The sequence below is a fragment of the Chiloscyllium plagiosum genome, unplaced genomic scaffold, assembly GCF_037043375.1.
Source record: "Chiloscyllium plagiosum isolate Xiang-an unplaced genomic scaffold, Cpla_swu_hap1 HiC_scaffold_10, whole genome shotgun sequence".
NCBI lineage: Eukaryota > Metazoa > Chordata > Chondrichthyes > Orectolobiformes > Hemiscylliidae > Chiloscyllium > Chiloscyllium plagiosum.
Genome location: NW_028270148.1, coordinates 56,906,685 through 56,921,063, shown reverse-complemented (window position 1 = coordinate 56,921,063; position 14,379 = coordinate 56,906,685). Strand labels below are relative to the sequence as shown.

Genomic DNA, 14,379 nt, shown 5'->3' with positions numbered 1-14,379 from the left:
AAACATCCTGCTCCTTGGATGCTGCCTGACCTGCTGCGCTTTCCCAGCAACACATCTTTCAGCATGGCATTGCAAATGCACATCTAAATCTTTCTTAAATGTTAAGAGTGTTTCTGCCTCTACCAATCTTGGAGGTAGTGATTTCCAAATTCCCACAACCCTCTGGATGAAAAAGTTTTCCTCATATCTCCTCTAAGCCTCCCATCCCTTAGCTTCCACTTGTACCCTGATCATTGATTTTTTACCAAGAGGAAAGGTTCCTGGTCTGTACGTGTTTTGTTTTCAGAGCAATATGATGTTTCACTTCGAACTTGGCCACTTCCTTTAGCCGATCTGACACAATGTATTTTGCCAGCTCCCCGGCCAGCAGCAGGCACATGATAGATCTCCCAAGAGCTGATGGTGCTGCGGTTGTTATAATGAGCTAAGCAGGATGTGCTCAGAAATATCATTAACTAACAAGTTCATGATGCTCATAGCTTTGGAGGAGATGCTAGTTTCAGGGTGAACCTGCTTCATCACTTTGTAGATGGAGTAACGTTCTTTCCTGAATCAAAAAGTGTGGTGCTGGAAAAGCACAGCTGGTCAGGCAGCATTTGAGGAACTGGAGAGTTGATGTTTCAAGCATAAGCTCTTTATCAGGAATGTCTGATGAAGAGCTTATGCTCGAAATGTCGACTCTTCTGCTCCTCAGATGCTGCCTGACCAGCTGTGCTTTTCCAGCACCACACCTTTTGACTCTGATCTCCAGCATCTTCAGTCTTCACTTTCTTCCCTTAACTTTCTTTCCCACACTTTCTCCTCCTCTTGTTGATCTTCACTGATGGCCCCATCACTGCTTTCTTAGTTCCCTTATTGATAGCTTGTCTTTTCTTTTCCTCAACCATGGTAACTGTCAACTTCACACTCAAAGTCAGATCATCCATCTATGCCCCTCATAATTTTACACATTTCAATCATGTCCCTCCTCAATTTCCTCTGCTCTAAGGAAAACAACCCCAGCCTAAGGCTCTCCAGCCCACAAAACCTCCTCGTAAATCTTCTATCCCTCTTTAATTAGTTAACTGACTTGACGCTGTTGTAAGTATTGTCACAACCCATTAATATATAAAATGTATTACAATTTTAAACCCAGTTTTGAAAGAGCTTGTAAAAACTTAAAGTTCTTGCAATTTTACCAGGCAGTGGTGAACACAAAATTGTGAAGCCCCAGCTGGATTGTATTCATCAAATTTGTGCTATCACCAAGTCAATGCGGTGTTCACTACTTTGTTCCAGAGGACAGAAACATTGATTTTTGTTTGTCAATATTGTGGTTTGACATGGCCCTGTGTTAGTATGCAGCTTCACTGAAGCTATTGTTTCTTATTCATGGAACACTAAAAATAGCATTTTATTCCAACTAAAAAGGTTATGAAAACTTATTGACACTTACTGCTTGACACTATTCTCCTTTGGGGATGGATGTCCCTTTTTTGAATTCTTTAATTATTTCACATAATCAGGCTATGCATAATTGTGCCACCTTACAGGAATTCTTAACATTAACACAGCAGCAGCATTTTTACAATAACTGCAATTTATTTTTAAAGTGATAATTCTGAATATTATAGGCATCGATCTGTATAAATGTGTTTTTATGTGAAGTCTCTAAAACTGTACTTTGATGGCCTCTTGTTCACTTGGAACGTATGAGTGAAAAGTTTATTTGCAACCTGCAGAGGGCTCAAAAACTCGGTCTTCCAATATCCACCAAACAGATCAGATGTTCATTAACATACACAGTTCAAACTCAATATGAGCACCATTTAATATTAACTGCTACTTTCCTTGTTTCTTAAATTGATTATTAAAATTGAATGTTTTTGTTCAGCTTTACAAAAGTAAAGAAAAGCAAATTAAATTTGGACAATCCTGCTGTGAATTGTTCCCTACTTTCTCTCCATCTTGAGTATAATTATATGAGGTATGACTGTTTATCAGTATGACAAGTTCAATCACTTTCTTTTCTTTTCACAAGAAAGTGGTACTTTTTTTAATACCTCATGTCAACTAAAGTCTCAAGAGATCAATCATTTGTATTGCAAGTAACTTAAAATAGAAATTCTAAATTTGTGGAATTGAATGCAGAGATTTTAAAGATTTTGAGAAGATGACACAAGGGGATTTTACTCAGTCTTTTTCCTAGCAGCGACTCATTAAAAAGCAGGCGATATTATGAACCAGTACCTCATAGCACTCAGTGGGGAATTGCCTGTACCATGATCAGCCTACATTGCTCTTTAAATTATTCCTCCCCTCATTTGGCACCTACTTCCTTCTCCTCTGCATACAAGTAGTGCACTGTAATCCATTTTCTCAACATTACTTAGTCCTCAACCACCCACCTTTCTCCTCCGCCACCTGTAACATTTGCAGTGATAATCGAGTTTTATTTTTACTTTTCCTTTTTGGCTCTTTTCAAAGAAGAGAAATCTGTTAGCTTCCTTGGTAATTTGCACTAGGCCATAAGGATCCAGAAGATGTGCTATGCTCATCCATTTGTTGTTTGTTAGTTGAGTGGAGGTGGTTGGAGGCTCTGTTCCTGTGATCAACGGTTTGAAGAAATGTAGCTGGTTTATTTTGGTAGCATTTTCAGCTCAAACTAAAGCAGTGAAGGAGAAATGCAACTTTGCTTGACCAAATCAGAAAGGGTTGGGGGAAAAGCGATTTGCAGAAAGTAGCATATGGCACACAGACTTGAAAACATCTAAGCTATTGTCATAATCTGCACGTCATTGGCTAATCAAGCTCAGCTTCAGTATTTCATAATAATGATTGTTAACTCTCAAAAACCTGATGGAAAGAAAATATGAATATTTTGACTTAAGATCGACCAGAAACAAAACTACTTTGGATTTTCCTGGAATGTTTTCACAAATTAAACAAAGAAAATATCTTTATTCATAAAGTGAATTCAAATTCTGATTTCATGGTAAAGGAAAATAACAATTAAATCCCACACCTGTCTTATTAGAAGCTCATTGTATTCTCAATGCCTAAAATGTACTCATTTCTAAACATTCAGAGTTTAAGAAAACATTAACAATGTATTCTAACTCATCTGGCTGTAGCCTTAGGCGGATCATTTGGACTGACCTTGAAATAAGTAAAACACATTGCTGAACTATGAAATGATAAATTCAATCTGAGACCACATTCGTGAGTACCGGTGAAAAACCTGCTAAGGAAAACAAGGAAGCTGTCAACCGTAGTCAAAAGTGTGTGTTTATTTCAGTGTAAAGATGATGGACCTGTATTTTTAATAAAAATTAGTTCCAGAGCTTATTTATAAAACCATTTCCAAAAGGGACCTTGCCACGCTATTGTGTTTTGTATGGATCTTTGCAGCAATACTCAAAAGAATTGATTGAAGTAGCAACCAACTTAAGCTTAGTTGCTGTGGAGCATATTCCATTTAAAAGATTGGGGACAAAAGAAACAATGTTGATTTCATGTTCAGCGATTACACAATGGTTAACATTACTTCTGTTACACATGGTAGAAGTGTTTCTTTCATATCTTTTATGGAGGATATAGTAAATTTAACATACATATAACATTGCAGAGACACTAATAAGTTATTCTAATGTTATATTTCTTCTTTTAATGTTATTTAGAATGTAATTCAATAAGTACATTAATTTGCAGATTTAGTATTTTCTATTGCACAGCAATGAATAACAATGCCTTTGAGATGCTGCTGATCGCACAAACACCTGTCAAGATAAACACATCTTTCTCAGGGGAGATTTATTTCAGCAAGATCGGTGTTGAAAAAATACAAAACAATGAAGGGATTTTTTTTCAGCAACGCTTGTGAACAAAATTTCGCGTTTTCAAAAGGAAGTATTTTCATCGAACATTTCCCTTTTATCAGCAGCGTTGTGTCTATCTCTATTCTAAGGTTGTGCACTGGAATATCTGTCAGTGAAAGGGAGAGAGGTGTTCCTTTGTGAAGTTGACTGTACAATTAGAAGATCATCAAAAATGATGGATGAGTAGTTTGTGTCGAGGCATATTTAGTAGCTTTGGATTGAGCACCTGGTGGACCGTGCAGGGAGGCTTCTGACCAATCACAACAATGCCTGCCTTCGTTTAAAAATTGTAAAGGACTAACTGAGGATAGTCTGTATCTGAGGATATTGGAACCTCTGAACTATCTTCCTGGGGGAGATTAGAAATTCTTTCATAAACTGGCAGTGCAATATGATATTCAATATGAGTCAAAACGAACATTGTAATTTTCTCTCAGTATTTCTTTTGCTTCAGATTCTGCATATCCTAGTCTTCTTTTTAAATACGAGCAAGCTTGAATATCCTAGCATATTTCAGAATCCCTATTTTAAAATAGGCTCTTCCTCTGCAATGCATCCAAGCTTCAGTGATTTGCTGTTTTGAGACTGCAGATTTGCATAGCCTTCTCACCAGCATGGTCTGTTCCAGGTCCTTTCATAAGTATACACAATTCAGTGAGGAATATCCTCTGGCATTATTCTCACTAACCTGACTACTGTATTCGGATTGGAGAGCAGGCAATTTATTGGGTGGCTTTGGTCAGACACAGTGCTGTGCTGTGTGTGTTACATTTTTTTTCCTAGGCTGTAACTGGATTGAGGAAGCATTTTAATTTCCCTTACAGCATTGTGAAATGCCATCCTGTAAAATTTAAATGGTATTGAATGCCCAGTGGATGATGATGTGCCTTATGTAGGGAGAGAACAAAAATATCCTCAGCAGTCTCAGTCCTGGATCTATTGGAGTATTATCATAAAGGAACCTAGTAACTACTGTTGGAGATGCAGGTAGTTATGTTTTACCAGCTGGGAACAGACACACTGCACTGACTGGATTTTTAAAAAAAAGTATGCTGTGGATTTCCTAGCAGAAGAAGACAGCAGGAATAGAAAACTGTGAGGCAGACTTGAAGTAATGGGCTGTATACAGTTGTGACATTTGTTACATGGGGGATGCAAATCTTTTTCTCAGGGAACATCATGAACCCGAGAGCAACAGTGAAGTCCAGCATTGAAACTCTCACAAGCTGTATTCATTTGGCATTTTGGATAGTTCTTTTGACTTTCAGCTGTTTTTTTGGAGTGTCATGGAGTGCTTCGAGCTTAGGTGGAACTCACCATATTCACCATTTTCATGGCAGCAAACACCATTCAGTGCCTATTGCTATATACAGGTCGCCTGCCTCACTGCAAAGAGGACATGGTGGGTCTCTGCTTTTTATTTATCTTCTACTTCTTCATGTTTATGTCATTGTAGTGTATAGTTTAAACTTGAAATCTCGGACAGTTTAGATGAACCTTTCTATTGCCAATAAGATAACTGATTGTTAAGATGATGTAAGAAGAAAACACAATGTGTATGTCTGTATTCTTAAACCAGGATATTTAATAATGTTATTTGAAAGAATACTTCAAAATCAATTATAGCTTTGGATACAGTACTATATTGATTTGTATTCAAAAATTAATGAATAGGCAGCAGAATTAAAAGAAAACTGAAAATCATAACCTATCCTATGCACTGTCGTCCTTTGTTTTTATCTAATACTTATCAAATGTTACCTGAATTTTGATTTTAAATTCATGCTAATAGAAATTTCAGTCTTCAGATGTGATTTTATTAATGTGTTTATTTAGGAAGGCAGTATAATAATGGAATATTGAATTGGTTTGTGATTAGCTTCATCATCATCCTGATCACCTATTCAAGACTGTAATTAGACGTTACAACAATAGTAATGGTTAAATCCAAAGGCTGAGGTGAACTAAGGGTCCCTCAATCCGTCATCTTTGATCTCTGGGCACTTTCTGATTGCTGGAGCTTCATTATTTGCTTCCTAATCAGAAAGAAACATCAGTGAAAAAATAAACCGAAACCAATATTATTCCAAACTGAAACAGAAAACCAATGCTATTTTTGTGCTATTTTAAATGAAGCAGAATGAGAGAGTGAGCATACATAATTTAAACAGCACCACGATCAAACTGTTCCCATGGTCTTACTTTAACACAGCTAAAACAGTAGCTTGCTTTCTTTAGTGAAACCTGCAGCTGTTGATTTGAATATACAGGTTCATCCTTCTTCATTTTCCCTTCATTCCATGCTTCATTTAAACCATCATCCCATGCCACTCCCGAGGTGAAAAAACAGATCTTACGATTAACCTTTGCATACGAGCACAGGTTGACCCTGTATGGATGATTAGACATTAGAATCTAATTTGATCTTTTGTTATCAGACACTCTTCTTGAATGACAAAGAAAAGCTTAAGAAATGTGAAGTGGGTATTTTCAGTAAAGAGCTGTTCCTCTTGAAATTAATTTTCCACATAATTTCACAAAGCCCTAGACATTAGTTCTCTGATTTAGCATTCATATATCTTTTCTTTAAATTTTTAATTGTCAGTGCATTGAATTAAGGAAATTTTCAGTAAGAGGCTGGTGAATACTGACAGATTTTTAACCGAAATATTGATGCTGTTAAATTTTTCATTTGTAGTTTATCCGTTCTAAAGTGTCAATCCATTGATAATTTGCATTAAAATGCTTTGGTGATATCAGGATGATTTTTGTGCTCTTTGTCATGCCTGTGCATATTGTGTCTCCGTTAATATTATTTGCTGTGTATCTTCATCCCCATGTTTCTGTGAGATATGCAGTCTTTGATGTTGTCTGCAGAACGTAATCACAAGTGGAAAAATGTTGATAGATTCTTGATAAGTATCTCAGTACAAGCTCTTTTGCCCTGAAATGTATACAAGATAGAGTATTAGTTATTTTAGACGTTTTCCTAGTACTACGGAATAATGGTTCCATTTCATGACTTTGCCTTCCTCCAAGATATTAACAGTTACTGTTTTGTGTCAGATATTAAGCCTACAAAGGTAGTTATCTGGTTACTCAGCTAGTATTTAAGTAACTTGCTTGCATTAATGTAATTAACAAGTTGGCAGAATGGTATCTTGTTAAAAATAACAATTCACAGTATTTTGAGTAAAGCAACTGATTGTCAGTTATGTTTAAAATAATATTGATGCCAATTTAATGCCTGGAAGCATTTATTTGTTAGGCACATGAATAAAGAAGTGGCAATTCTAAATAAATGACAGGACGGAATGAATAAAATTCCTTTCCGTGCTCTTGTTGGTGTTCATGATTTGGAGATGCCAGTGTTGGACTGGGGTGTACAAAGTTAAAAATCACACAAAACCAAGTTACAGTCCTGCTATATTGTTGTGCAAGGGCAGGACCAGCTGTAATAAGGATGTTTACAGAACAATATTTCTTTTCTTCCTTAGTCAGGCTCTGTTGTAACCTAATTGTGCACAGTTCAGCTTTTAACCTATTACAGTGTTCCTTTAAGCAAACTTCTGTTGCCTTTTAGAATTTTCAGTTATCTAGATTTAAAAATGTAGTTGAAGAAATAAGTAATGATTGGAGTGTCTTGAATTATGGTGATTCCCTTTGTTATTTTCTGATAAGAGAAAGGGATAATAAACAATGAAATGAGAAGGTGCGAGTTTTTTTTTAATATGAATACCATGAAAAACCCAATGATGGAAACCTACTCATTGTCTTGCAGTATCACAGGACATTTTCTGAGGGATTAATATTATCAGAAGTCTTCATGAGTCAGAGGAATATTATCGAATAACTTGCTATATTTCAAGCATCTGTGTGAAATTATTTTGCCAGTAATTCAATATTTCACATTTAGCATCACAGATGGTCAATATCCTGGTGAATTGTATGATGACATGCTTGATATTTTCATTAAATTTACAACAAATGATTCATCTTAAGAATTTATTTGTTTTTTTTTCTCTATTCTGTATAGTACTTAAATCTTGTGATTCCTCTTTATCTGATTATGTGATACTGATGTGCTGAAGTTTTACTTTTCCTGTCTGGTGAAGATTGTAAAAAATCATTGTCTCTATGAGAAAGAGTGCTATTTTGCACAAAAAAAACAAAATGTACAAGCATTCATTACCAAAATATGTTTTGAATAAGCCTTTTAAAATATTATTTAGCTTTTTATTTGGACATTTGGAGTTACCACTGCCATCACAAACTGAGCTTTAGAATAAAGCGAGAAGTTTACTTTAAGTGTTATTCCAACAGATTTTTAAATCTCTATAAATTGAATTGATATAGCTGTTAGAATCAATTTTGCAAATTAGCATATGGAATTAGGTTTTGCTGAGTCATTGGTAATAGAAAGTAGAATGGCATATGAATATCATAAAATGCTCTGCATTTAAAGAATCAAGTAATCCTAGCTGCCTGTAATGTTGACACATAATATGGACTAATGAACCAGCACAGGCTGTGAAGTTCAAATCGTGTAATTGACTGGTACTCATACTTAGCTGTTCTGAGCAGGCAAAGTTTGTAGTCCATCTTTTGCCACTAGAGGGTGTATTGTGCAGCATTGAAGTGAGAAACGTATTAATAGAAATTGTCCTATTTAAGAAACACCTCTTCTCAGTCAATCATAACATAGACCTGACAGGCAGTTTCAAACCAAGGATGGCTCATGGCTGAATGAAGAAAGTCTGGATTGGAAGGTGAAGGCTGTTGGATAAGGAAAATGTTTGCTGTAGACAAATGTCAGTTTTGGGAAAAGAATAACTGGCAATATCAACTTGTTCATTCCTTGTTACAGTTTCACAAAATGTCCAAAAGGTAGAGAGAATAGATTCAATTTAAGAAATAAAATCAGTGTTAACCTTATGTTAGCACTGGCTGACACTGGCTTTCGTTCTACATTTTGAAAAAACTATATTCTCCATGTTCTTTATGACAGCAGGATTGAATTGGATGTTAGATGAGTGAGAGTTCCACTGTTGGATTTTGTTTTGCTATCTGTTCCTTTCACTTTCTCCTTTTTTGGTATTGTTTTATAAGTTGTTGAAAATATCAAATAAAAAGCACAAGGCCCATTGTCCAGACACTGTCAACAAAAAAAAATTAACGAGGATATTCAGATATATCAGCAAATAGTAATCAGATGACACAAGAATAAAAGATTTAAGGGACTTTTACTCAGTTAAGGACACTAAGAAGAAATAGGAGGTTAAGTGAGACTGTACAATTAGTTTTATTTTACCATAATAAGGATGTAGTGGAGAGCAAGAACATTTTGGCAGCCTGTTTGAAGAAATTGAAGAAATCAGATAGCTAATGATAATGACCACATTAGGAGCATAGAGGAAGGTTCACAGAGTAAAAGACTGCAAGCAGAGATGTGTTTCATGTTGAACAACAAGATTTTAAAAGTATTTATTGTCCTGAAGTGCCAGATAACACCTAGATTATTCTACACAAATATTATCCCTTTATTCATGGCCTGAATAGAGTTAGAACTTATGGAGCTGAATCAGGGAGGGGAAATATATTGGTAGAAGAGAAGAAATGGATTTTTATTTGTTATTGTTGAGATAACCTAATGATGGAAAACATGTGGAATTCTATTTCAACAATTAGTGAAGTAGATAGAAACCTGTGTCACCTAGAACTTGAGCACAGCAACCCAGATGTTCTGGTCAGTGTGAAGCAATGATGGTCACTGCTGGCCTCAAGGGCACCTTCAAAGATCTAGTGATCTCTGCAGCCAAGGAATTTTCAATCCCTTTTTCTGAAAATTATTTGAAGCATGCAAAGAAGACAAGGGGTTACCGAACGTCCAGCAACAGTATCTATTAAATTGGATGCAAAGCCAATCACATTGTAGCATTCTTACTGCCAGCAAACCAGGAAGTAAAATTCATTAAATTTTATAACTTTACATATAACTTTACAGACAGTGCAATGAATGATCTGACATACATATGGAATAAACAAAAAGTGGAAATAAATAAGCACTTCCTTTATTTAAAAAAAAAGTCATGTTTTGTGAATGTAGAAATTTGAGCTTCCATAAATATAAAATTATTTTTTTAAATTCAGACTTTGGTGTCAGTGGTAATTGTTAGTAAGGATGACTTGAAATGCTGTTAAAGACCCAGTTGCATCCCATTTAACAAGTTATAATTTTCTGAAAGGTTATTCAATGACGAGTCTAACAGTGCAAAGTCCAAGTTTTTATTAGTTCAGGGATTTCTTCTTGAGTACAACATGGTGGGAGTTCAACAGTGCACTGTATAAGGTAGAATGGTTGACAGCAATGTCTGGATGTACATCTTTAACTTTGTATGCGTAGATTCCAAAAGTTGCTCTCAGTATTAATGTGCCAACAGGGAACACATTTTTTTTTTAGCTATAGTTACGACCACAAAAGGTGAGAGTGTGGTGCTGGAAAAGCGCAGCATCCAAGGAGCAGGAGAATCGACGTTTTGGGCAAGAGCCCTTCAGCAGGATTCTCCTGCTCCTTGGATGCTGCCTGACTTGCTGTGCTTTTCCAGCACCATATTCCAGACTCGACCTCCCAGCCTTTGCAGTCCTCACTTTCTCCTTACGACCACATAAGCTATACCTTAATAAGGCAGACAGCGTTATTAAGGCAGTTTTTCTCCTGTTCTGGAAAGCAATTATTCCTGAACCAATGTCATCAAAATAATGAAATGGTCATTAATCTTATTGTTATTTGTCTGTTCTGGTTGGATGAAGAATGGCTGATTCATTTGTCTACGGAAGAACAGTGACTACAGTTGAAAAGTAATTAGTCAGTAAGTAAGCATTTTGAGAAATTTTCATGGAATCCATGGAAATCCAATAAAAGTTTTATACAAATAGTTTTGTTTGAATGAAGAATGGCTAAGTGGGGATCGATCAAAATGAACAATTGATTGGACTTCCAAGAAGGATGAGGAAGTTATGTTGTAAACTGAGAAGAACAAAAACCATTTCCATTTATAGGCATGATTAAGATCAAAATGTTCTGAGCAAGGACTAGTGTTGTCTTCAGTGAAAACATTCAAAAGAATTTGACAATTGTCCAGGGAATGACAAGTGATTCAACTCTGTCTTCGAGCATAGAATGAGATAATTTTAAAAAAAGCAAAATGATTTATAGAATAAAAGCCTTCCACAGAGAATAAAATCAACTCTCGGTTACATAGCAACCTTAATATAGTGGAGTGTTCTGATGCATTCTTGCCCCTCTTCGTTTCACAAGGAAAGTAATGCATATCCTTGAAGAGCCAGTTGCTATCTAGCCAGTTGCAGGTCTCAGTTAAATCTGGATTCCTTTCATATAAAATTCTGATAAGCATTGAAGTACCATCCTTCCATCTGTGTCTCCTGGGCTCTTCATTAGCTGTTAGAATCAGTATAAATAGAATATTGTCAGGAACATCTACTTCATTTCTGTCCAGTGAGGAGAGTTAAAATATCCTCTTGATATCGACAACAGATGAGAGGTGAAACATTCAGAGATAACATGACAGTGGATCAAATGGGTAACAGAAGAGTATAATGATAAAATTGATATTGTGCCTCCTAAGAGTATAGGGAATTTATATTATTAATGGATTATCATCATTATATTAATGTGAAAGGGAAAGCTGGTGTGAAGTACTGTGTTGTTCTTCAGGGATGCTTTTGGATATGGTTATATTGAAAAGATATTTCATTGGTGAAATAGGACTCAATAGTACCTACTTTTAGGTGCTACAAGGCATTCATGGAAGCAAGTCAGGATGCCATAGTCTTACCAGGTTATAGTTCAATGGGCTGTTCTCTCATTAGAGAGAGAGATGACTGATGGTGATTTAACCTGAGGACCACCATATCTCAGGTTAGGGGTGCATTGAGGAGAAGAGTCCTTCATGGTGACCTCAGCTGATGATGGGAATTGAGCCCATGCTAGTAGCATCACACTGCTTCCCAAACCAACCATCCAGCTAACTCAGCTTAACTGATCCCCATCTGTAGAATATGTGTTGATATAGATGAATGTGCACACTTAATGTTCACTTGCAGCATGCATCTTCATCCTGATCTGTGAATCATTTATCTGTTAAAGGATCTTTTATCTCAGGGATGTTCTTCACCAAAGGGCATCATTCCTATTGAACCAAGTTGTTGGCTGGTTAGCACATCTGTGGCACCCTTAAACTCCAGAATTTCTTTTTCAGAGGAAGGCTTCACTACTAATACAAATATTTTCACCATAACATCATCTGAAGGACCTTTAATTTCATGAATGTCCATTATGGAAGACAGCTGCTCTGTTGAAACAATTACTTTCTTCCTTGCAGTATCCTGGATTTCAAGGTCGAACAATGTCTTTCTGATTGAAATAAGTACTGTCTTGACCCACATTATTCTAGATACTTGGACCAGGCAATTTCTTCTTTTTGACTGTGTAATAAATCTATGGACATTGGACTGACTCCCATGGTGTTATACACAGCATGTATCTCTCACTCTGTTAATCAGGTCGGATGTCTTCGGTTGGTCGTTTGACTAGTGAACTCGCCTTTATCACATCTACAGTTGTGTTACTGGATAATTGCTATTCGTTGAGCACTATCTTTGTCACTGGCACTGACAGTTCAGTTTGAGAAGCCAGCAGAATTTCCACCAGTCCTATAAAGTCTTTTTGATTTATTTCCTCTTGATAGTCTTATCCCACACAGCTATCCCATCTTTTTAGGCTGAAAAGTAAGGCGGGTTAATTGCAAATATATATTTCACCTTTAATGCTGCAAGACGAATAGCTTATGAATTGTTGCAATCATTAATCTTATAATCAGGTTCCACCTGTACCATGTGATTTAATCTTTGTACACTGTAACCACAGTTTCTTGAGCCATGGTATTTGATCTGAGAAGATAGTGACAGTCATTCTGTTATCCAGCTTAAAGTTAACAAGATGTCCATTAATGTTCCAAATAAACCTAGTTAAAAATCACACAACACCAGGTTATAGTCCAACAGGTTTATTCGGAAGCAGTAGCTTTCGGAGCGCTGGACCTTCATCAGGTGGTTGTGGAGTATAAGGTCGTAGGACACAGAATTTATAGCAAAAGTTTACAGTGTCATGTAACTGAAATTATATATTGAATAAGACCTGGATTGTTTGTTAAGTCTCTCATCTTTTAGAGTGAACATGTTGATTTCAGTTCTTTCATATGTAAATCACAGAATTTTTTTTTAAAAGTTACATTCTCAAGTGAACTTTAACAGTTGGTGTCATGTTGGCCCAGATAATGCGTTGAAGGTGTGAGGTGCCCTGGGTGAGATTGTTTGTGCCACAATGGTCAGACTGATACTAATCTAAAAAATGGATTTATAGAAATGTTTTGGACTATAACCTAATGCTGTGTGATTTTTCACCTTGTCCATTCACATAAGTAAGCTATGTAAAAGATAGAAGGTTGAATTACCACTGTTATATCAACCAGTAATTTCTTCATGGAATGCCTTTGGTATCTTTTCTCATGAAAATGCGTTGTCTCATGTGGTTACTAAAATATCATGTGGGTGCTGTACTAATTTTACAAGTACAGCATTTCTTTAACAAGGCTGGGCATTATCTATGTCTGGTGAATACCTATGATTGTCCCACAGCAATGACACTGACTCTTAGCATCTGCTGTTTCGCTTACTCTCTGTTTTAGCTTTAGAGTCTCTCTTTAAAATGTTCATATCTTAAAATGGGAATAGGTTCTGATGCTGACCTGAGGTAGAGTTGTTCTTTTTCTTTAAAGATCCATTTGTGAGTCTTTTTGGTTTCTGATACAAGCACAATTTGAATGGCTGTCTGTCAAGTTAAATCTTCTTTGGGCTACATGAAATCTGTAAATGTTTAACGAAGAATTCTAACAAATATTCTGTCTTGTATGAATTCTTATTTTAAAGCTCCATAGTCATAGTTTTCCATTAATATGTTGAGATCATGAATGAGATTATCTATGTGAAATTATCTATGGATTTCATTTGAAGTTCACTCTTGTTGTATCTTGTTCATTGAAGAACTTTATTTGTTCACAAATTCAAATAATTATCAATGCTGTTTAGAGTTTGAAGCTTTTTAAAAAATATTTTGATAATTAGTAACACCATCTGCTATAGGATCTACTGACTAGAGTCGTGTGCTAACTTTTTCAGCCTCAGATTTAATCTTTACTGTTGAAGCAATTCTGTATCAAGTTTACTGGACACTGTGTGCAGTTGCAATTTTGTATTGATTTATTTGTCTGTCAGTCTTTTTTTAAACACTGTACTGTTGTTTTTACAAAGTTAAATTAAGGAATATAACTTTAATTCCCATCACTGGGGTGTTTTGTAATTATTTAATGCATTCAGCTTCTAAGTTCTGTTTCACTATAATACTGTATTGCTTAATGGGTTGTTCCCATCTTTAGAAATGATC

At 35.9% G+C, this 14,379-nt stretch overlaps 1 protein-coding gene across 33 annotated transcripts in view; it reads left to right on the top strand.

Annotated features, from left to right (window-relative positions):
• nrxn1a (neurexin 1a) overlaps positions 1 to 14,379 on the top strand; it is a 1,876,207-nt gene that overhangs the window by 1,287,596 nt on the left and 574,232 nt on the right. For 2 of the 33 annotated variants that reach the window (XM_043695931.2, XM_043695930.2), the window contains exon 1: positions 4,481 to 5,259. The exons of the other annotated variants lie outside the window; for them this stretch is intronic. In XM_043695931.2, the coding sequence (XP_043551866.1) occupies positions 5,010 to 5,259 (250 nt within the window). In that variant the 5' untranslated portion in view covers positions 4,481 to 5,009. Of the gene's footprint in view, positions 1 to 4,480; positions 5,260 to 14,379 lie in introns of those variants that run through there. 33 annotated transcript variants of the gene reach the window in all.